Source organism: Catharus ustulatus, chromosome 11 (genome assembly GCF_009819885.2).
Source record: "Catharus ustulatus isolate bCatUst1 chromosome 11, bCatUst1.pri.v2, whole genome shotgun sequence".
Taxonomy (NCBI): Eukaryota; Metazoa; Chordata; class Aves; order Passeriformes; family Turdidae; genus Catharus; species Catharus ustulatus.
The window spans coordinates 14013760-14037571 of NC_046231.1; the positions used below are offsets into that span (position 1 = coordinate 14013760).

Consider the following 23812-nt stretch of genomic DNA (forward strand, 5'->3'; position numbering starts at 1 on the left):
TTTCTTGGGGAGGCTCTTGATGCAGGGAGCAGCTGCCCTAGCGCCGCGATCATTCAGGCACCGTATTGGGAAACCTCTCCCGCCACACGGCGCGCGCGCGCCAGACACGCAGAAAGCCCCTTGGAGAAGGCGCGGGAGGGCAGCGCGCAGGCGCGGCGCTGATGGCGGAGGAGGCCGGCGGTGCGCCCGCCTAGGCCGGAGCAGCATCCGCCGCCATCCGTACGGTGAGCGCAGCTCTGCCCGCTCGGCGGCGGCTCCGCGCCAGGTACGTGCCGGTACGGGGCGCTGGTTTGTGCGGGGGGAGCGTCGCGGACCCCTCGGGGCCTAGGCCAGGCAGTGACCTGTAGCCAGTTCCCGGGGTTTGCGTTCCGCAGAGCGCGGGGAGGTTCTGGCTCCGTGCCCTGCCGGGGCTCGGCAAGGCTGAGGGCCGCTTTCCCCGGCCCAGGGCGGCCGGTTGGTGCTGCGGTTCTTTCCCGCCTTAACCTCGGGGAAAGGAGTTGGCCTTGAGCAGCTGCGGGTGGCTGCACTCGCGTTCAATGAAGCGGCGGTGTAACGACGCGGGGATCCCGGCGGGCTTCCCTAATTATGTTTGGTTCCTGAACAGCTAAAACCGTGACTAATTAGCAGTAGTTACTGGAAGTCCTGCTCAGCCGCCCGGAAATAAGGAGTTCAGCTGGCGCTCGGCAGCCGGGACACCTTGGGAGAGCTTTTTGCCTCGTCGCGCTAATAAATACTAAATAGAGAGGTGGCAGTCGGGCTCCTGTGTGAAGTGATCTATGCACACATGGGGGGCTGCGGTTCTCTATGCTGGATGAAAGGCTTTGCTTTTGAGAAGTTCATTATTTTCTGTTACTTGTTGCAGAATTACCAGAGCTACAATAAGCTGAAGCAAATCCATTGCCAACATGTTTCTGTACAACCTAACGTTACAGCGTGCCACAGGCATTAGCTTTGCTATCCATGGCAATTTCTCAGGTAATTTCCTCTTCCCTCTGCGTGTCTTGGCCTGAGGTTCTTTTGGATAGTACAAGAAAAGAGATTGGTTTTACAGTTTGCTTACCTCTGGTTTTTTTTGCTAGTACATTATCATTTGCTCTTCGGTATTACTTGAGCTGTGTTAGCTTGTGGAATGATTGAGAGAAGTTTGGGTTGATTATGTATCAATCTAATTTATGTATGGTATAGTATTGTGACCAATTTTTTTGTGTGTTAAAAGATGTTCAAACAATAGTCGTACCTAATGTGGTGAATAAGTTTCTTTGAATTCCTCCATGGTAATCCTAAAATTGACATTTGGAGGTTTCCCCTTCTTCCCTTGTAGCACTTGTTGAAGTTGTGTGTTGTGCTCTGTTGTTGCTGACTTGTGCTCGTGTTTTGGGTTCTTCAGGAACCAAACAACAAGAAATTGTTGTTTCCCGGGGCAAGATCCTGGAGTTACTGCGCCCTGATCCCAACACGGGGAAGGTTCACACTCTGCTGACCGTGGAAGTGTTTGGAGTCATCCGGTCCCTCATGGCCTTCAGGCTGACAGGAGGGACCAAAGACTACATCGTGGTGGGCAGCGATTCGGGGCGCATTGTCATCCTGGAGTACCAGCCCTCCAAGAACGTCTTTGAGAAGATCCATCAGGAAACCTTTGGCAAGAGTGGATGTCGTAGAATTGTTCCAGGCCAGTACTTGGCTGTGGACCCAAAGGGCCGTGCTGTCATGATCAGTAAGTCTGTCAGCTTGTATTCTCTGTATTATTTTTATCTTCTGTCTTGTGGATTTTTATTTTGGGCAAGTTTCTGCCAGGTGTAATTGGAGTTGTTTCTCAGGCAGTGTTTTAGGCTGTGAGTTGTGTCAAGGAGAACGCAGGCATTCAGAATTGTTCCTTGGTGCTGGTAGATTTGCTCAAATAAATTGTGATGCTGAACCAAAACAAATTGGAAAGAGACCAGTTTGCTTAGCAGCGTGCAGAGCCGTGAAGTGGGATGTGTGGGAGAGAAGAGGGGATTGCAGGTGTCAGTGCCACAGTGTAGCCAGTCAGTTCCCATGGCCTGAAATGATGTTCTGAGTTCATGTCTCTTCTCTGAGAAGTCTTATGGAGACAACCAGATGTATTTCTGATCAGGCTTCACAGGTAGAAGGACACTTGGGAGAATTTTTGGGGGAGATTTAGCACAAGGTTTATGGAACTTTCTCAGTTTGCTGAAGGCAGCTCTGTGCGGTGCTGATGGTAGTTAACCAGTATGTCGTTATACTGGGAATAGCAATAAATAATAGTTTCTTTTCTAACTTGTCTGGTTTTCCTGGGTGAGAAAGTAGCACAGTCACAGTTGTGCCATTCTTGTTGCTATTTGAGTGGTGTTTTTTATGTTGTGGATGCTGTGTGTCAGGCAAGGATACATTTTCTTAGTTAAAATGTTTCTGTGGAAAAGTTGACATACCAACTGGCTTTAAATAGCAGAACGTCAGGGTGCCTCTTTCTGTTTGTCTTTGCTTCCTTGCAGTCTGTCATCTCTTGTGTGGTAAAAGAAGTGAGTACATCTGCCTCAAGCCATTCTAGTTGGAATATTGGGCCAGGTCAATGTAACTTGATATTCTCTTGCCAGGTTACAACTCGATTTTGGGCTGCAGGTATAGTCAGATTTGATCATCAAGTGGTGGACTTCATGTGCTCTTGTCCTTTCTTGCAGGTGCCATTGAAAAGCAGAAGCTGGTGTATATCCTGAACAGAGATGCTGCTGCTCGACTCACCATTTCCTCCCCACTGGAAGCCCACAAGGCCAATACCTTGGTCTACCATGTGGTGGGAGTTGATGTGGGGTTTGAAAACCCAATGTTTGCTTGTCTGGAAATGGATTATGAGGTGAGAAGAAATTCATCTCCCTTTGCTGTCTTTTGATCTTTGTTGTTCCTAATCTGTTCTTCATCTGTCATTGGGGAACATGGGCTACTTTTGCTGTCTGATTCATTTTTCACAAGCTTTTTCTTCAGCCAGAAAGGGCAAATCTCTTCTGTCCTGGTGGTTCTTTCAGTTTTTCAACTGAAAATACGCCTGTTTTCTTGGTCTGGACTTCTCTTTTGCACGTTCCAGCAGGTTTTTTGGGCTCCATTCTGTTGTTATTCAAAGCTATTTGCTCTTTGCCCCTTTTAATACTTTTGTTCAAAGACACATGGAGGCCGTGTTCTGTTTTAGGAAGCAGACAATGATCCAACAGGAGAAGCTGCAGCCAACACACAACAGACATTGACATTTTACGAATTGGACTTGGGTTTGAATCACGTTGTCAGGAAATACAGTGAGCCCCTGGAAGAGCATGGCAACTTCCTCATAACAGGTACTGCCCACAGGCTTGTTTTTGCATGGGTCTGCTTGGTTTCCATTCCCCAGGAAAACACAGTCAATACTCTTTACATCTTAGGAATTATTTCAATTGTAGTCTTAACCATTAGTATAAATTAATTAATTGACCTTACAGTCAGGTAGTGAGGGGTGGTTCACACATGGAAATACACAAGTATTCATAGAAGCAGCTGCAGTTTGAGAGTGCTCCTGAAGTTAGCTGGTAACAATGCAAAAAGATGTAGCTTTTGTTAATGTGTAGGTGGTGTTGTATTCTCTTGAATGGGATTCCATCAGCTAAAGGCTGAATCCATGGGATTGGATGCAAAGCCAATATAACACCTTCAGCCAGGGAAACTGCTGCAAGCACAGAAGGTGCTGAGCTAGGAGAGCCTCTTTGTATGCTTGCCCTGCTGCATTTGCTGTCAGACACCAAATATTGTGCTGAATCTGTTTGATGATATCTTTTGTTACACGGAGGTTACAAAATACGGTTTTAGAAAAATACGGTTTAAACTAAAGATATTAATCCATCTCATGGATTTTTGTACAAGTAAACATGCCAGAAACCCAAGGGTTATGTTTAACTGACAAGTTGCTGGAGTGGTTATTTTGGGTGTGTCATGGCTTTCAAGGCAAGAATAAGCCAGGAAGGATAAAATTTAAGCAATTTGTCAGAAGCTGCATCCTTCCAAGTCCCCTGGTTCCATCTGCCTTGTTCTCGTGGTGGTGAAGAGCAGCTGTACTCAGTCTTTTGTTTTTTCTGTAAGAGCAGATTTGTATATCCACAGGGATGAAGAGTACTGGAAACCACATTTCTTAAAGAAAACCAAATGTTTTACAGGCAGTGAGTCAGATCTGTGGTAAAGGCTTTTCTCCTAATATTTTTCTTTCAGTTCCTGGTGGTTCTGATGGCCCCAGCGGGGTGCTGATCTGTTCTGAAAACTATATTACTTACAAAAACTTTGGTGACCAGCCTGATATCAGATGCCCAATTCCCAGGAGACGGGTGAGAATTTTTTAAGATTATGAATGCTTGAAATTTGCCTTTCAAAGTTAAGAGCATCAGGAAGGTTTTAAAGTAAGAAAAAAAGGAGTTAAAAAGATGTTGGCTTATCTACCTCACTGGCTGTATGTTATCTGGGAGGGATGAGGAAGGTGGGCATAGCCTGAAGTGATGAGTGTGGTTCATGTCTCTTCTCTGAGATTTATACTGGAGATACTCCAAAGACTCTGATCAGGCAGCACTGTAAATGCAAGGTAGGATTACTTGACATGCTGAATGGTGGCAACTGTAGATGCATTCAGCAACTGTTCTGTTGTATCTAAGGCTGCTTCCTCTCCCTTCAGTATTGGGAATTACATGCTTTGGCAGTGCTTTGAACACCTGCCAAGGTGCACAAAACCAACTGTGTGGATTACAGCCCTTTCCTGTGTTTTTGGCTTTGATATGTGAGAGATGCCTGGAGGGGAGAGTAAAACAGATGAGGAATGATGCTTAGGCACAGTATCCCACAAGTGTATTTCCTTCTGGAGCAGAGATGTCAAGGGTGACTAGGGGTGTAATGAAGGGATGTGCTTTGTGTTAAAAGACTCCTTACATATTGTGAGCTCTTAAGGCACCTGTGAAATGAACACTTCAGTCAGTGAAATCATCTCTGTGCTTGTCAGGTAATTCCACCAATGACCTCCACTGTCTTTCCTGACAGAATGACTTGGATGACCCAGAGAGGGGTATGATATTTGTCTGCTCTGCTACACATAAGACCAAGTCCATGTTCTTCTTCCTGGCCCAAACAGAGCAGGGAGACATCTTCAAAATTACTCTGGAGACTGATGAAGACATGGTAAGCATCACATGAATGCAGAAGCATTAATTGAGAGGAGTCTTTAGTAAATTACTTTCTTTAAGGTAATACATATTTACTGTTGTGGGTTTAGCTGTGTAAGGGCACATGCTTCATGTGATTTGTAATACAGTTAGTACTGGTCACAACTGTGGGTATTACTCATAAGAGACATGGTGCAAGGTTTGCAAAATCCTGTGAGGATTAAGCTGCAGTCACTTAAGCGTACTTAAAATGTTCTAGAGGTGGTCTTTTCTTTAAAATATGTAAACTGTGGTCCATTAACCTCCTTATTTCAGTAACTTACTCTGTGGAACTTAGCTTCCTTGGATTTCAGCAAGTACTCTCTAGTCTCTTAATTGAGTACTTATGTGCTGCAATCAGTATTTTTGCAAGCTCGACTCAACATTTCCAAGTTAGCTAGCTTGATACAGCTGCTCTGTGAGTTGAAATAACAGGCTTGCCCTGGCTTGCTGCTGCTTGTTTTAGTATTCCACTCTGAAAAGATCTCTGCTGCAGTGTGATTAGTTGGGTTTTTTGAGTAAATGTTGAATGTTAGTTTCTCCATCTAAACACGTCATATTTGGTACAGGAGATGATTGTTTAGCAGGCACCAAGCCTGCCAGAGTTCAGGGAGTTTTTGGACAATGATCTCAGACACATGGTGTGATTTTTGGGGTTCCTCTGTGCAGAGCTGGGAGTTGGATGTGCTAATTCTTGTTGGTCCCTTCCAACTCAGGATACTCTATGAATCTGTGATGTTCAAGTGCCTAAAGATTGTTCGTTGATATTTCACCAACAACTGTTGTGACCATATCAAATTTAGAAGTTTGCTCAGGACAGTTATTTTTCTTATGCTGGAGAATGGCTGGTGGTCAGTGAAGCAAATTTCTTTTCTCTTAGGTAGCTTGCTATTTTTTTAGCTTTTGTTTTCCAGACTGACTCTGTGTTAAAAAAGGCAGAAAGTCTTGGAATAAAACTGGCAACCTGGCTTCTGCATTCAAATACTCTCTTGGATTTTTATGGTTTATAACCTGGTGGCCCAAACTACTGATGTGTTAAGCCTGCCTGCTCTTGTTTCATTTCTTTGGAGAAGATAGCTAGGCAGATGTTTTTTACTAAATCACAGCCTTGGAGTGGAGCTCCAGTACTTTACTATCACAGTCACATCTTCATCTACTTTCAGGTAACAGAGATTCGACTGAAGTACTTTGACACTGTTCCTGTTGCTGCTGCCATGTGTGTGCTGAAAACAGGGTTTCTCTTTGTGGCATCTGAATTTGGAAACCAGTGAGTAAACAATTTTATGTCATTGTTTTTTCCCTGGAACAGACTGGTTCTGTTCAGGCCTGCAGACTCACCCTTGAACTTACTGTGCATAGAAAGACAGCACCTCTGATTTAATGTGTAAATTAGTGCTTTGTTCAGAGGGCTTGAGGAGAACAGTTGGATTAGGCTGTGAATGGGGGAATTTTCTTCTCGTTTGAACTCAGATGATGAAATGCAGAGAACAAAAGGTTACTTGCTATTGCAGCAGGTTTTGGAAAAACTGAGCACTTGCTGTTTGTGTAGGGCTCATCACATGTCTAGATGAATTATCTTTTCAATTAGTTTGATAGTTTTGAATTGTTGTGTGTATGACCCACTCAGAAGTAAATAGAGTTTCTTACCAGTGGCTGTGTTCCTTTTCTTACTAGATGTATACTTGAGGGTTTTCTTTTAATTCATGTTTGGGCTTCTAAATACTCTAAAGGGTCATGCATACCTTTGGAGATTAGCTGAACTATGTCTGTGGGGGGGATTCACAGGAATGGAGACTTTCCTGACTGTGTCTGCAGTCAGCCACCTGAGGGAGCCCCAGCCAGTTTGCTGGACTGAATCTGAAGTGAGGAAGCCATATTCAGGCTTTATTAAAAACAGGAAGTAACTCAGTCTGTCTTTCTCTGGGGGTTTTAGTTTGGGTTTTTTTTCTTCTCTGACATTTTATTTCATTATTGTGTTATTTAGACTCATAAAAAGGAATAGGGAATGTGGTTTAAAATAGTGTGGTTAAAGAGGTGAGACTATTCCAATAGAATAGATAACTGTGGAATTGAAGTCTTAGCCACTGGCCTTGCTTTTGACCTCAGCTGTCAGTTGGTGCTTTGGCTTTAACACAAGAATATCTAAAAGGCTGAAGGGTGAACACATGACTGAAACTCTGGGTTACCTTGCCAGTGACAGCTGCAAATGTGAAGGGCTGAAGCTGGGAGGTTGCAGGGGGAATTCTTGTTCATGGGTTTGGGTTTTTTTTTCTTTGCAGGCCTCTGATTCTTTTAAAATATTTTGTCACCCAGAAGACAATCCTTAAAGCCTAATATTAGTAACTGTATAATGTAGGGTTGGATTTCTTTCTTCCCCATTACCTAAATATCTGGTTAAACCTTACTTAAAGAAGGCTATGTGAGCCTTGCTCTGAACATGCTGACATTCTTCTTTCTGTCTGAAGTTACCTGTACCAGATAGCTCACCTTGGTGACGATGATGAGGAGCCCGAGTTTTCCTCTGCCATGCCTCTTGAGGAAGGAGATACATTCTTTTTTCAGCCACGACCTCTGAAGAATCTGGTGCTGGTGGATGAGTTGGACAGTTTGTCTCCTATTTTGTGTTGTCAGGTATGTTGCCATCAGCAAGTTCCTGTTTACCACATGTGTAAGTGGAGTCATCAGCTATGTTATTCCAGGTTTCCAGAAATATTCCTCCAAGTAAAGACTCACAGAAAGGCAAATCTGCAGAGTTCTCAGCTGCCTGAGATGGTAATTGGCCTGGTAGCTTTTGATTCATGTGGCAATAAATATGTAGCCAAACACAGGGTGTCAGCCTGTGTGATCCTGTGATGCTTCTGTTGACCATCAAACCAGTTCTTTGCAAAGAGTTTGGGTAAAACTCAGCATTCTTTCAGGACAGCAAGTGGAACGCCCCATGGTGTCTCCACAGCTTTTGATGTTTGAAAAAACATCTTAAAACATTCTTAAAACATTAAAAAAGCATCTTAAAACATTCTTAAAGCAGTAGTGTGATATACAGATACAGTTTCTCATTCCATGGATATTGTCTTGACACTTTTTCTCCGCACAGATAGCAGATTTGGCCAATGAAGACACACCCCAGTTGTATGTGGCTTGTGGTCGGGGGCCCAGGTCATCCCTGAGAGTTTTAAGACATGGACTTGAGGTAAGGCCTTCAGCACTTCACTAGAACAACCTGAGAGATGAGTGCAGTGAGAGGAAATACTTGAAATAAAGGTCCTGAAATGAGGGGATTCTTCTTTTGCTGTAGTCTGAGAGCTACTTTCTCTTTCTTCTTGAGAAGTAGAAGGGTTGTACTGTTTATTCTTACAGTCTCAAAGGCTTTTTGTTTACTTGACTTCAACAAAACCTGCATTTTATCTACTCTAATACTTGAGTGTATTGAGCTGGAACATTCCTGGTGTCTGCTAACTGCTGCTGATCTCTGTTGGGGGTGGATGACCTTGTTTTAAAGCTGATCATCCAGAGCAATAATGTTGCTGTAGCATTGCTGACCATATTTTGCCCTGTAGCACATCTGGCATGGGCTGAGTGCATCGCATTTGGGAATTGTGCGTTTTTCTGCCCAGTTGTGGGAAGGCTTAGAAACTGCTGGTGGTTTGATTGCTTACTCTAGTAAGTCTAAACATCTGTTTGCAAAAGAACCTTCTTCCTGTTTACTCTTAGGTATCCGAAATGGCCGTCTCAGAGCTGCCTGGTAACCCCAATGCTGTATGGACTGTGAGGAGACATGTTGAAGGTATGCAGTATTTTCCTTAAGCACAGGGAGGTCATAATGGTTTTGTGTGTGTTTTGTTTGTTGTTGTTTTCTGTTTTTCTGTCCAATGAAATAGGAATGGTGCTGCGTGATGCTTGTGTGCCATCCCTAGAAATTGTGATTTGAGTCAGCAGCCACCTGCTTGTCTTTAGAAGCCACCCACTCTCTGGTCCTCTTGTATTGTTACACTTCCTTTTGACAAAGAAGCAGCTGCCTGCAGCTGCATCCATCTCCAGTATGCTGTGTCAGCTGTACATTTCCAGCCTGAAGCTGCTGAAGGTCTCATGCATTCCCACTTCCCATAAGTTTTTGCCCTAAGTTCTTGCTCAAACATCAGCACGCAATAGCTATTCTTGTTGTTGGAGCATACTCACTATTCTTCATGTGTGTGTTGACAACTGCAGTAATCAGCTCTCTGTGAGAGAGTGGAATACAAATTATGGAACAAAGATGATAAATCGGCAACAGTGTCTGTATTTTATTACTTCATTCTGTGCGTATCTGTGAAAAAACCACTCTAGATTAGGACATACTCTATTCAAAAGCCAGCAATGTGTAGAAGGTTGGTGATTCCGGGAAGATGAAGATTTCAGGTTGGCAGAATATACTGGATTGGGAGTTTGGTTGATTGTTGGGGGTTTTTTAAATTTTGTGATCTGAAATAATAACATTGCTAATGTATAAGAGGAAATGCAGTCCTTTCTCGTGCCTTTCTGTTCATGGTGAGAGCAGAATTGCACAGAAACGCTTTAAACGTTTGTAGGGAATCTGTTCTGGGTACTGACAGCCTCAGGGATTATTTCCCAAGCAGTGCTTTGTATAACTCTCTGAGACTTCCCTAGGTTTATGCACAGGATCTAGAAAGGCCAGATTGTTGCAATAGAAGCCTCAACCTGCTATGGTGAGATGGTATCTTGTACTTAAGCAGAGTAGTGTGTCTTCCAGGGAACCAGTAACCCTGTGGGAATTTCAAACCCTGCACTGGGATTTGCCTTGCCATGCAAGACCTGTCTTGAATTCCTGTGTTCATGTCATGAGACTCATGTACTGCCTAAGCAACAAGGGAGGAACTTTCAGCATAAAGTGCCTTCATGTTCCCCAGAAATAAAAGGGTCAAAAGGAAAATATTTCCACAGTTCATATAAACAATACATGGTTTTCTGAAAACTTCCACTTTGTTAGAAACCTTTTCTCCAGCATTCTGGAAAATAACTTGGTATGATTTTCTCCCTCTGAGGACTGGAGACTTCTGACATCACCTTACAGTTTTAAAATCTTTTCTCTTGGGGTTCCAGAAGAAGACTTTGACTTTTCAGGAGGTGAAGGACCATTGATGATCTGCAGGAGGCAGACGAGTCTCATTGCCTCCTCTTCTTTCCACCTTTCAAATTCTCCAGGTTTCAGCATGATCATCTCCATCATTTCAGAAAGGCTGGAATCTGTAGCTGTTAAGCTATGCTACTTACTGAGTACAGTTTATAGTTCCGTGAAACTGATGCCCAAATTCCAATTCTTGGAATTCAGAAGTTATTTTAGTCGGTTTTAATCAAAAAGAGTTCAGAACCTTTTCAAACATATATCTGATCTCTTTAAAATGCCCTTGAGGGCTCAATAGGCAGTGTGGGGTTGCCCCATTCTGCCTCAGTGCTGCAGTGTGTGTGTGCTGCAAGGCCTCTGTAAGAAACACTCAGGTCTGCAGTCTTCAAAGCAAATACTAACCTTGGCTGGTGCGTGGTGATACTCACTACCAATACCAAGCCTTTTTTTTTCTTCCACAGGTGGCTGGTGGTGGAGGTGCTGATCACCACAGGTGTGTACCTACTGCTAGGGGCTACTGTACAGTACCAAAGGTTAACCACACAATCCCAAAAGCATGGGGCTACATTTATGCTAAGCACTTCAGTTAAACAAATTCTAGGAACTGGTGTGTAGTTGAAGATTGTTGCCTTTGCAGTTCAGTAACTGAGGAGTAGAAAGCAGGTCCCAGTCTGTCTCGCAGTCCTTGGGAAGCAAAACAATCAAGTGTGTCTCTGTGGGACAGTCAGTTCTTGCTAAAATTGGATGTGTGTGTTTTAGGGGTATTTTCAGCTCTCTTACTGACCAAGGTTAGGCTCCCAGCTGCTTTGTACAGACCTCCAAGAGAAAAAGATCAAGTGTGCTTGGGGCATTTATAGGTATTGCTGGCATGGGAATGTCCTGTGGGTATGGGATTCATCTGCCTGTGAGACAGAAGTGGGTAGGATTTGCACCAAACCCTCTACTTCAGTTGAATATCTGTGGGTGTAGGTGTGTGCTCTGCTGTGTTGACAGATGGGAGCTGGGAGCTAAGAGACAGCATTCCCTCCCTACCTGGCACTCCTGCTGGAGGAACAGTGTGCAGTGAGTCAGCACTGCGGAGTTACCACGCAGTAGTAAACAGAAGCCCAAGGAAAATGTGCTGTCATCTCCTCAGTCTGTTAACTGAGAGTGATCCTGAGCTCTGCCACTGCTCCCCAGTTTGCTCACCAAACTCCTCTGAGCTCGTGGTGACTGCATTGGTGTCGGTGCGAATTCAGATGCTGCAGAGCATGAGGAAACTGTCAGGGCTGGACTGGCGTATAAGAATGGAATTCTCATGGACTAACTCGAACTGAATCCATGACTAATAAAAAGCACAGTAGTGTAGAGTTCATGGACTGAAATGTCATGTTTTCATAACTGGTTGTGATGTGTGCATGAAGCTGCAGAAAACTTGTAATGCATGTATGGGAGAACGAGGCCAGTTGTGGCTCTTCAGAGTCATTAAAATGTCTCTGTTACTCACTGAAAGGAGCTGACTGGTGCAATTAGAACAGTAATAAGCATCTTTGAAGTCTTGTGTCTGCATACAAAATGATGTCTATATGTTCAAAACTCTGGGGAACCTGATGTTTTGCTTGGGATTGTGCTGACCTAAGTAGATATCTTTTCATATTGAAATCTGTAGATCTTTTCTTTTTCCAACTGAGAACACTTATCAGTGTGCCTTAGGGATTTAGTCCTCTTATTTTCAACCAGGCTTCTATATTTTCTAAACCAAAATTGTATTGTTTGAACCTGGATGAATGTGTCTTATTCACTGACTTAATTCTGGTGAATCAAACCCTTCATTTCAAAAGCTCCAGCAGAGAGTCATTAAGTAAAACAGACTTCAAGCAGAAATGCACTTGTCACCATTATTGACACAGATTTAAAGGCATGCTCTAATATAAATGTAAGCCAATGGAATGAAAGGGCTAAAAAGTATTAGTAGGTAGGAATGAATTTTACTTAAGAGTAGGACTGAGGGAATCTGTTTTGTTTTCAGATGGGAATTCTTTGTCCTGTTCCAAATCACATGCTTGAACCTCCAGCTGGGACACAGTGGTTTATCATGAGAATTGACAGCCCCCAGGGAGGAAGGCAGCAGCTCTGAAGTAATTTGGAAAGCAACAGTGGTCTTTGAAATGGAATTCTTAGAACATCCTGTCTATGGGATATTTATGAATCAAATGCTTAGTCTGTGAGCTGCTGGAAACTCCATCATCGAGGAATTCTTGTAGACTTCTGGTGTTGAAAAATGTGTGCAAATTTGTAGGAGAAGCTGCTGTTCAGTGTAGAAAATAAGCAGTGTGTGTGTCTTGCTGAACTGTTATCTGGAGGAATTCTGCTGTTCAGCCAAGCATTCAAGTAGTTGGTGTTACTGATGAGTTTCTCTCTGCAGATTCAGTTCTTGCTTTCTCATTCCCCCAAATGGACTGGTTTCTGTTTGTAGGGTTTTGGAGCTGTTGGAGGTTATAGGCTGTGACCTGTTAATAGAGTATTAATGGAGTTCATGCCACAGACTTCTGTTGCAGTTGCTTTAGTTACACAGAACTCTTCAGTTCGATCAGAGCTGCGGTCTGTGTACCAGATGTTGCAGAGAAGAATGATGAGGTTTTTTAATTTTTTTACTTGCATATTTTCAACTGTATGTAAGAACTTCTTGTTATAAACGTGACACAGCAGGTTTGGCAATGCTTCCATCTAAACAGGGTGGATAAGAAAAGGAGTATTAGTACTTGAAGCATTTGTTTTGGTTAACCCAGCTTGGGTTCTTTAAGCTGCTGCATCGTATTTTGTAGCATCCTGTTTCCATCTCAGTGAGACTCCTCTCTTTCGTTTCTCTGTTAAAGTTATTAGCCACTTCTCCATGTCTACCACATTTGAAAATTATGGAGCATCGCCTTGCAAGGGTAGAAACTGACAGCTCTCTCACACCCTCACCTCCACTAGATGGGACGCTAGGGTGCCCAAGTCTGAGCTTCGGGTTGAGTTGGGTTAAAATGAGGAATTTTCTTTTTAAGAAATAGCAGTTGCATGACAACAGCAACAGAAGTGGAGTTGCTTCTCTGAGGCAATCTTATTTCTCTTCCAAGGCTCCTGGCTCCTTTTCCCGGTAGACTTCTTTGTTTCTGTTGCTTTTGTTATTCTGTTTTAATGAGATTGTCCTCTTCCCCTCTTAAGACTATTGCTTTCTGCAGAGTGAAAGGAGTCAGCAATAAACTGGGGCATTTGCTTTACCCAGTCCTACTATTATTTCCCACAAAATTTCCCTATTTCCAAATGAGCTCTTAAGATTATTTTGATTAGCATAGCTCCTCCATGTCCAAGCTACAGGAGTCTCCTACGCTGTCCCCTTTGGGAGAAGCTAGTACTGGAGGTAATAGAGCAAGCATTGACCTTTACTTCTGTTGGGATAAATGACAGTATTGCAACTATCTTAAAAATGTAATTGTTTCTTATCCCAGGAGACTCTCACAGTGGAAGCCAGTTGAGCTTCTGGAGGAGGGTAGAGCAGATTTAACCCTGAATTCTGCTGCAATGCACCCTAATTGTTCTCTGCAGCTTTTTATTGTGTGCTGCTAGATAGAGATTGCAGTCCTGCAACCTCCTGTGTGCAACATCTGTGGTGTGGTTTCTGTAGACAGATTCCTTACGTTCAGATTTATGGAGTAGAATATTTTGTTTGACTTTGGGTGTTAAATCTGGATTCAGCTCCTTGGGTGAGGGGGGATAACTGTCTTAAAGGCTTCGAGAACTTGAGTGTTCTTCGAAAAAAATAGACAAGAATCTTGCTTGCCAGAATCCAGAGTATTGTGAATTGACTGTGGATGTGGATCGTGGTTTGATCCCTGGCTCGATCTTGTTTGGAGTCCGGCAGTGGCTGGCTTTTGGACAGCATGTCCTAGAGCGAACTTGTGCAATACTGTCAGCAGCTGTAATTATCACAGGAATTCTGCTGAGGAGTAACTGCTAGACATTTGTCAGACTGCTGATTGTGTTGGGAAGCCTTGCATTTATTAAATCAGCACTCTTTTTTCCCCTGTCTCCCTTGACCAGATGAATTTGATGCCTACATTATTGTGTCCTTCGTAAATGCCACACTGGTGCTGTCTATCGGAGAGACTGTAGAAGAAGTGACTGACTCTGGATTCCTGGGTACTACACCCACCTTGTCCTGCTCTCTTCTTGGTGATGATGCTTTGGTACAGGTAATGGAAAGCTGCTTCTGACATACCTGCCATGTCTGTCATACTCAGCTTGCTGCACAGATGTGATTTCTGCAGTGAGTGCAACACATGTCCAAAGATGCGGATTGGCAGAGAATAATGCTGTTTTCAGTCTTTCCCTTTTTGTATCTTGCTAAGTGAAACTGGACCAGTTCAAAATGGTCCTGATCTTCTTCAGTAGTTCCTTGCTGTGGTCAAAAGGTGCAATTCTCCCAGCTGGCAGGCATCTTCGTATTGGTTCAGCCTGGTGCTGGTGATGGATCACTGGTTGCCAGGAGCAGTTCTTGCCTTTGGCTTCTCCTGAGTCAGAACCACCAGGAAAAGGGGAGTTGTGAAGAAATGGTGAATACAAAATTGATGTGACTTTTTTTTTCCCTTCAGGTTTATCCAGATGGGATCCGGCACATCCGAGCAGATAAGAGAGTAAATGAATGGAAGACACCAGGGAAGAAAACCATTGTAAAATGTGCTGTGAACCAAAGACAAGTAGTGATAGCACTGACTGGAGGAGAACTGGTTTACTTTGAGATGGACCCGGTACGTGTGTTAATGTTGTAAATAAGTCTGGAAGAGTGAGATATGGGTTATGCCAGGGATTGATCCTTGATCAGACCTGCAGAAAAGGATTCAGTAGTAGAACATTCTTCTAGAATGGATAGATCAAAGCCCTGCATATCTAGACTGTGTCTATTGAGATAATTTAATGGCTAATTAAAGTCTCTGAAGCTCATAACTGAGGCTGAAAATTGTGTATTTGTGCTCTTGCTCTTTTGGTTCTTTCAACTTTAGCTGAAATAAGTTGTTTAAAAATTGTGATATTGTTTATATAACAAATCCAAAGCACTGTTTAAAAACAAAGTATCTAATTAGAAAGTCGTATGTTTTTCTTCCTCAGTCAGGACAGCTGAATGAGTACACAGAGAGAAAGGAGATGTCGGCTGACGTCGTTTGCATGAGCCTGGCCAACGTTCCCCCTGGGGAGCAGCGTTCCCGCTTCCTTGCTGTTGGACTGGTGGACAACACTGTCAGAATTATTTCGCTTGACCCTTCAGTGAGTAGCTGCGCTGTTTTTGCCCTTTCATTGGTTTGAAATGTTCAGAGGGATCCTCCAGAAGTGGACTGTGTCCATTCAAATTGTCTTTCTGTATTCAAGTGGGTTAGCAGGAATGGATGGCTTGCATGGCTTTTCTCTGCTGGTTGGGAGGAAACATGGTCCATAATCCTTCCTTGTAACAAATGTCCTGCTTTTATTGAGAATTACTTATGCCTCTGGAGGTTAAGCTGATGAGTCATAAAATAATTTTCTAGTATTGTTTTGTTTTGGGTTGGTTTTTTATTGGATTTCCCCCTCTCATCTCCCTGTTTGTACCTGTACTAAAAGCAGACTCATTCTGCAAGCTTGGCAGCAAACCAAACAAAACCATTCATCTGCCTGCAACAGATGAGGTGTTCAAAGCTGGTTGCAGTAACCTGAATTTTGCTCAGGTCACTCCATGCTAAATAGCAGCCAGTGGTGCTAGAACAATTTGGAAGGATCCAGTTTATCTTCTCTAAAACCCATGCTGCTATCACTCCTACTTGCCAAAATGTGTTGAGCCAACATCTGTTGTGATTTTTTTCTTCTGTGCTGAACACTTCTTTCTGGAGATCCAAAAGGGCATTTTTAAGCTCCTTAGATGGAGCTTGAATCCTGTCTTGCCAAGTCAAACTGGCATCATCCCTCTGTCCTGTTTCCCCCAGGACTGTTTACAGCCCCTGAGCATGCAGGCACTGCCTGCACAGCCTGAGTCGCTCTGCATTGTGGAAATGGGTGGCACAGAGAAGCAGGACGAGCTGGGAGAGAGGGGCTCCATTGGCTTCCTGTACCTGAACATTGGACTGCAGGTGAGGGGTTCCTGCCTAGTTCTGACAGGGGTGTCTTGAAGAGCTTTTGCTTGAGAGGTGGATTGTTAAAATAGCCCTGTAATCATGCAGTGCAGCACAAAGCCTGACTTCTCTCTTTCTTACAATGTGTTTGACAACCGTGACTGTAGAATTCACTGTGTGGCTTTGTAGAGGTGCAAGTTTCCCCATACGTTTTCTAGTCTAAAGAGAGTGTGTTATCCCAGATTTTATGTAGGACACTCTGCTTTTCCTATTCAAGAAAGAAGGCATATATTAAGAAATACTTCTGGGTGAAATGTTGAGCAGCTTGTTAAAAACTGCCTGTAGGGCAGAGTATCAAACTAGTAACCACCCACAAGCAGAGGCTCTGCTCTAATAACTTTGCTGTTACACAGCTTTTTGTTGCTTCCTGTAGAGATTATCTGATCTTTGACCAAAAAATGTTGTCTTGGCAATTCAACATGTGGTAAAAACAATCATCACAGTTTAGGGTTCTTCCACATGCCTCAAGTTTGATGCCAGAATGCAAAATCTTTTTAAGGAACATGAGCTTTTGGGTAAATCCTTTGTACCAAGGGATGGGGCTCTGGAATCCACCCTCAGGTTTTTATGGCTCGTGTGGTACACTGAAGTCCTTGGTCTGTTTTATTTTGGAGGTGGTCCTTTCTGCCCCATAGGACTGTGCAGGAGCTGTGCTTTCTTTGCTATTAAAAGTGTGGCTGTAGGGAAGAGTTGTACCAACAGCTAGGAAAACAAACAGCTAACTCTTCAGAAACTGCCTCTCTCAATTGTTTTGAATTATGCATGTAGCAAGTTACTTCTTACCTTCAACCTGGATCTTTTTGTTTTGCTGCTGTCAAGAACGGTGTGCTGCTGCGGACAGTGCTGGACCCTGTCACTGGCGATCTCTCCGACACCAGGACCCGATACCTCGGCTCCCGGCCTGTCAAACTCTTCCGTGTCCGAATGCAAGGCCAGGAGGCGGTAAGGGAGGCCAGCTCTTGCAGGGGTGCAGATCACTCCCCAAGCACTGCATCCCAGATTTTCTTATGGGTGGGCAGGGTGGGGAAGCATCCCTGCAGCACAGCAAGACCCTCTGGGTAAGGGTGGGAAGTGGAATGACTTCATTATAGAGCTGCCTGGCTCTCAGCTTGTTCTTTCACAAACAGCCTTGTTCTTATTCCCCTTACTGCTGTGTAGTGCTGCCCTGCCTTCTCTGAACTTAGATTCATCTGACCCATAGGCTGTGTTTACAGTATGCTTGGAGAGCTCTGAGCAGGTTCTTGGGCTTAGAGACACATCTTGCCTGCTTTAGTGCAGAGAGAGATGAAGAGAGCTCTGTGCAGAAAACTTACTTGTGAATGGTTGTGTCCTTGCATGTTGGGAATAGCTCAGCCAAGGGCTGGACAGCTGCCATACATGGTTCAAGGAAAATATTTGCAAGATTTGGCATAGAAGGAAGAATATGTTTCATCAGAAGTGCCATTTCCAGCCCTTTTGATGTGGCACTGGGGAAATCAGCCACCCCCTGCTTGACTCATTTTTGGATGACACCTTCAGAGTTGAGAAATATTGCTGATCAGCGTAGGGGGCTGGATCTGGGAATTTGAGCTGTACTGTGGTATTAAGGTACACTGGGTGAATCTCTTCAACTTCCTCCTGCCAGCTGTAACGTGGAGATGAGGAGCTTTGCAGCTCTAGCAGAGAATACCTAGAATACCTGAAAAGTTTGGAAGTCAATCTGCTTCCTTTCTTATAATTTGATTTCGACTAGTGATGATTTTCAGTAAATTTCAGTAAGAGTACTACAGCATTGAGTTATGATGAAGCAGTAAATATTTATTTTAAAAAACCTGTTCCCATTAGAACAAACTATTTAAAAAAAAAAAGGAGATATGACAGTATTGTTGATCTTGACTTTTACAGGTAATAGTTTTAGTGCACCTTAATTGGAGTATTTGTTGTCTTGATAGTGCTTTAAAGTTCCTTTTCATACCATGTGCATTTTTCCAGAGAAAGCTGAAAGTAAGGAGTGCCTCCTCAGGTGTGCTCTGAGCTGGGTGGGGTCCACAAGAATTCAGTCCTTGCGGTGGGGAAGAGTTGGCATTGTACATCCATTCTTATTGCATGAAGTGAGCTTGCCTCCATTCCCAGACCTAATAAATTTGCTGCCTGTCTTTCCCAGGTGCTGGCCATGTCAAGCCGTTCCTGGCTCAGTTACTCCTATCAGTCGCGCTTCCACCTGACTCCCCTGTCTTATGAGACTCTGGAGTTTGCATCTGGTTTTGCTTCTGAGCAGTGCCCTGAGGGCATTGTGGCCATCTCCACAAACACATTGAGGTAAGCACCAGAAGGAAAATACAAATGATTCCAGGCTGCCATGCAGGTGAAGCAGTGGTGAATTCCACCTGACATTCAAAAGGAAAGAGGGAAAGTGCCTTCACTTCCAAAAGATTTAATAATGGATAGTGATTTGATAGAAACACTTGGATGGTTTCAGAAAACAGACAATTTAAGGAAAGTTATGCTGTCAAAAAGAAATGGGATGTGCTTCTCAGATTTCTATCTTTTAGCTTTTTAAAATAAGTGTAATTCAAGTTATTCTTCAATTCTCTGGTCCTGAGAGAGGGAAGCTTTTAATAAATGTGGACCTGTTATGTGTCAGGATCTTGTGGTTTGTGATCTGAATTGGCTGCTTTGCAGGAAATGAACCACGTGATTTCAGAAACCAGAGGCATGACAGGGATGTGTTTGTTGCCTTTTTTAAAGTTCAGCTGAGATGCTAAAAAGATTAATGAAAATAATGGACCACAAATTCAGATGCTGTGCTGTACGCACTTGAACAGACACTTTTTTCATATCTGTCCTCATTAAATATTACAGCATTCATTGCTTTTAAAGGAGCCATTCTTTCTGGAAAGACTCGTGGTTTTTAGACACCAAATGCCAGAAGAACTGGCATTTCAGCTGGCAAGTCACAGGAAGAAAGAGCTGGCATTGGGTTTTTCATACTCTTTTTAACTGAAGTGCCTCTGAGGAGCATTTGATTATATGTCAATGTCACATTTAGATTCAGATGATGTGTTCCCCAAACGTGCACTTTCCTTCTTCCATGTGCTTTTTGTTCCTCTTGGGATAGAGTTGCTTCAGCACCAGCCAGAACACACCCTGGGACAGCAAGAGCCCTCAAAGATCTCGTGCTGCTGCACACACCTGTCTCACACCGCGAGCTCCTATTTTAGGATGCTAGTTTTGCTCTGCTCTCTGGAGCAGTTTGCTAGTTGCTATGTGGCCTGAGAAAGGTGCTCCTCCTCTCCAGCACTAGCCAGTTTCACAAAGAAAAAGTTCCACTCCAGTTTCATTCTCTTGGAGTGCTGTTTTTACACCGTGTTCAACATGTCACATCTTTGTCCCTCAGGATTTTGGCACTGGAGAAGCTCGGAGCAGTCTTCAACCAGGTTGCCTTCCCGTTGCAGTACACACCCCGAAAATTTGTCATTCACCCAGAGAGCAACAACCTGATCATCATTGAGACAGACCACAATGCTTACACTGAGGCCACCAAGGCACAGAGGAAGCAGCAGATGGCTGAGGTAACTGGGGTGGGGGTCAAGTACACCCATCTGTTCCCCAGGGAGGGCTTCTCCAGGGAGGGCTTCTGCAGCTGGAAGTGCTCCCTGCTCATGAGTTCTCTGCTGCCATTACCTCCAAGGCTTTCTGCCCTGTGTGAATGCAGGGACTGGAAGAGGAGTGGAGATCTGCATTAACACAAATTTCAGCAGAATGCACGCCTTCCCAGTGTTCCTTCTTTTGCATGTTGTTAGGGTATATTTTAAGAACCACTCTAATGGAGGACAGTCTTGCTTGTGTAACACCTGATCCCACCCATTCTGTGGGGTTTCTGTGGTTGGTTGAGGATGCTTCCATTTGAGTGGGCTGTTTATTTTCTTCTCAGGATTTTTTCCAGGGTTGTTGATTTGGAGAAACAGCTCCCCAGACAACTGTCCCTTGGGCAGGGCAGAGCTGACACAGCCACGCTCTGAGCTGTAGAGTCTCCCTGGGGGAGAAACTCAGGGTGGCTGGAAGCTTTGGGACTTGATGGGTTTTATGTCTTCACAGGCAGTACCTTGCCTCAGGATACTTGGGCTAAGGCAAAACAGGGAGGTTGTATTCTATGCAGAGCATCAGCATGCTGGGAAGGGAAATCACTGAGCTGTTCTTTTCTCCTGTCCTTTAATGCTGTAGGAAATGGTGGAGGCTGCGGGTGAGGATGAGAGGGAGCTGGCTGCAGAGATGGCTGCAGCCTTTCTGAATGAGAATCTTCCTGAGTCCATCTTTGGAGCTCCCAAGGCAGGGAATGGTCAGTGGGCCTCTGTTATCAGAGTGATGAACCCCATCCAGGGAAATACATTAGATCTGGTCCAGCTGGAGCAGAATGAAGCTGCTTTCAGGTAAGAAGCAGTGCCAGATGCAGCAAGAGTCCCTGCTTGTGATGAGTCTTAGGTGGTTTTTTCCTTTTGCTTATCTGTCACTGAGCTGAAATCCAGATGGAACATGTTATCAAGAGACTGGCTTGAAATTCCAGAAATGATTTGTCTTGCCTTTCCTTCCCTTCCAACCCTGATCTTGCCCACATTTGGCATTAAGAGCTCCAAATGTGATTGCAGGACCCCAGTGCCTAAAGAACAACACAGGGATGTAAATGGCAGATAAGAGAGCTAGGAACAAGAGAATGTGCTGTTATCTCTCACTTTTCCTTCTCACCCAGATAAACTGAGGATAGATTAAATGAAAAGGGAAGTGTTAGAGGACTGGAGGGGAAAACCAGCACAATAACTATGAAGAATAGCAAGTGCCTCAGCAGGTGAAGTAGAGTCAAAAGTTAGTCAAAAGGCTGACCTGCCATTTCCAACTCCCTGAGCTATTTACTGAGCAGGAAATAACATTGGAAGATGAGAAAAGTTAATTTTATATGTCCCAGTGGGAACAGCTTTTGAAAAACAACTTCTAATAGTTTTTGCACATTGCTATGCAGTGTCCAGCCTGTGAAAGTGTAAAGTAACACTGGGCATTGTGAAAATATAAAATGCTTTGGGCATATATGACAGCTGGAACACATATGGAGAGTGTGGAAGAGTGAACAAATCTGTGTTAAACATTACTACAAGGAGAAAAAACTACTTCTTAAAAGGAAATGTCAGTGTTGAAGGGTTGGACTCCCAAATCTCTGCTGGGCAGGTGCAGGTTGTGCTGTCAGGGAATCCAGGCTGTGGTGATGACACTGATGTCCTGGTGTGTCCTGTCGTTTCCAGTGTGGCTGTGTGCAGGTTCTCCAACACTGGTGACGAGTGGTACGTGCTGGTGGGAGTCGCCAAGGACCTGATTCTGAACCCTCGCTCAGTTGCTGGGGGTTTTGTCTATACATACAAGCTGGTGAATAGTGGTGAGAAGCTGGAGTTCCTGCACAAGGTGAGGGGAGTGATGGGGTCATTTCCAGGCTGAGTGTTGGAGTAGCTCTTACTTGCCTGAGTGCTGCAGTAATATTGCAGTAACTTGGTGCATCCTGGGGAATATTACTGTGCTGGTGTAACATACTGGAAGCAACCTTGGAGAAAATTAGCTGCCTCCTACAAAATCAGTTGATACATCTTTTGCAGAGCTGAAGGTTGAACACAGATCTCCCAAGCCCCAATTTTACCCATCTAATTGGGTAAATTGGAAAGGAGCAGTGTTTTTCATGCCCCTGTTAGGGAGGAGAGGGAAATGGCTCTGTTTGCTTTCTGGAATATGAGCTCAGAGAGCTGCTTAAGCACTTGTTTACAGAGCAAATTCATACTTGGGTCACTTGAACCCTGGTGCTAAGACTATCAGTCCTTGGCTGACCATATGCAGCTGTTGTGATGAGCTGTCATCTTCCTTGGATGCTGTTTGATTGTGTGTAGGAATGATTAGTGACCAACTTGTTTGATAGGTCTCGGGGGCTTCAGCAAAGGTTTCAGCAGAAAAATTACTGTTCTTCCCACTTGCTTCCAGCATGGCTGAGATTTGAGCAGATGAGCACATGGAAAGGAATGTTGTGGCTTACTCACTTCCTAGAGTCCTGATGCAGTGAGTGGGTTCTGTCCTGGACCGTGGCCTTTTCTGGTGCCACTGAACACCCACTGGAGCTGAAGTTGTGAAATAAACTTCTCTTAGCCAGTGCAGCCAAGCTAGGAATGCTGTAACTGGAAGCCTCTGTACATGTTCCCCTTCTCTGCTGTGGCTGATCATTACCGAAATTGTGGACAGACATACTGTAATTGTTGATATTTAACAGTTTCTTTGGTGGCAATATCAGATGACATTGCTGAATTACATTCACACCTTGCTTTACGAACAATCTGGGTAGATGTAGGCAAAGTCTGAAGTTTTTCTGTTGGATGTAAAGCAAAACTTAAGAACTGAGGCAACCAGACCCTTGTGTTCTTTTGCTGCCTGCCCAGTGCAGGGTTCTTACAGCAGTCCTGTGCTTCAGTTAAAGTGCACTGCCAGCAGTGTGTTGGGTGTAAGGGCCCATGGCTCTCTTAGCTCTGTCTGTGACATCTGGTGCTGTCAAAAGGCCTGCAAAGGACTGACCTGTTGCCTCTCCTGTAGAAAAAGATTGTTATTCACTTTTACATTGAAAGCCTTGGTACAGGCCAGTGAACTTCAGCCACACCATTAGCTGAATGTGGCCTGAAGGTTTATGTAATGTTAACTTTCTTAATGAAGATTTTGCAATCTTCCTCTTCCCTCTCTAGACTCCTGTGGAGGAGGTCCCTGCAGCCATTGCTCCATTCCAAGGCCGAGTCTTAATTGGAGTTGGAAAGCTCCTGCGTGTGTATGACCTGGGCAAGAAGAAACTGCTTCGGAAATGTGAGAATAAGGTACTGCCTTCTGTTCTGAGCTGTGATACTTTGCCTCAGGAGTGAAACACAGGGTTTAGCTGCTCCTCCAGCCCAAGTGTGTCTGGTTATCAGAGCTGTGTGTTTGCCTTGCAGGATGCATCTATCCAGAGTAGTGCTGGACTAGACTGGGCCGTTGTGCTGCCCCTCTGCATCTCACACACACCATTTTCTTATCACCCTTCTGACAGTGGTGTTGCAAGTTCCTTTTTGTCCCAGTTCAGTGCAGCCTGTTACTGACTGTGTGCAGGGGTCTGTACAGGCTTTTTCTTTGGCTGCTGCAAATGTAAGAGCTCTTAGTGAGATAGAAGATAATTGCTGGAAATGTTTCATTAGTTTTGGTGATCGGCAGCTGCGGGACAAAAGCTGGAGGGTGCATATGACCAACTCTTCAGATCCCCAGAATGTTGAAAAGAGGATTTTCTCCTTAAAGTAGATGGTCCTTCTTGCTGAGCA

The 23812-nt window shown here is 44.2% G+C and overlaps 1 protein-coding gene and 2 non-coding genes across 3 annotated transcripts in view; all 3 read left to right on the forward strand.

Moving 5' to 3' along the window:
- The first annotated feature begins 135 nt into the window (after positions 1 to 135).
- Positions 136 to 23812, forward strand: part of SF3B3 (splicing factor 3b subunit 3) — a 28845-nt gene continuing 5168 nt past the window's right edge. Inside the window, exons 1-21 of the mRNA XM_033070147.1 lie at positions 136 to 265; positions 863 to 975; positions 1388 to 1714; positions 2679 to 2851; positions 3182 to 3323; positions 4225 to 4337; positions 5038 to 5175; positions 6362 to 6465; positions 7664 to 7829; positions 8293 to 8388; positions 8910 to 8982; positions 14380 to 14531; positions 14931 to 15086; positions 15445 to 15600; positions 16290 to 16433; positions 17295 to 17417; positions 18619 to 18773; positions 19852 to 20026; positions 20679 to 20884; positions 21746 to 21902; positions 23213 to 23338. Coding sequence (XP_032926038.1) covers positions 906 to 975; positions 1388 to 1714; positions 2679 to 2851; positions 3182 to 3323; positions 4225 to 4337; positions 5038 to 5175; positions 6362 to 6465; positions 7664 to 7829; positions 8293 to 8388; positions 8910 to 8982; positions 14380 to 14531; positions 14931 to 15086; positions 15445 to 15600; positions 16290 to 16433; positions 17295 to 17417; positions 18619 to 18773; positions 19852 to 20026; positions 20679 to 20884; positions 21746 to 21902; positions 23213 to 23338 — 2952 coding nt within the window. The 5' untranslated portion in view covers positions 136 to 265; positions 863 to 905. The remainder of the gene's footprint in view (positions 266 to 862; positions 976 to 1387; positions 1715 to 2678; positions 2852 to 3181; positions 3324 to 4224; positions 4338 to 5037; positions 5176 to 6361; positions 6466 to 7663; positions 7830 to 8292; positions 8389 to 8909; positions 8983 to 14379; positions 14532 to 14930; positions 15087 to 15444; positions 15601 to 16289; positions 16434 to 17294; positions 17418 to 18618; positions 18774 to 19851; positions 20027 to 20678; positions 20885 to 21745; positions 21903 to 23212; positions 23339 to 23812) is intronic.
- On the forward strand, positions 2036 to 2117 carry LOC117001705. The gene has a single exon (XR_004419103.1). It is a non-coding gene; the product is annotated as a small nucleolar RNA SNORD111 (small nucleolar RNA).
- Positions 4494 to 4573, forward strand: LOC117001708. The gene has a single exon (XR_004419106.1). It is a non-coding gene; the product is annotated as a small nucleolar RNA SNORD111 (small nucleolar RNA).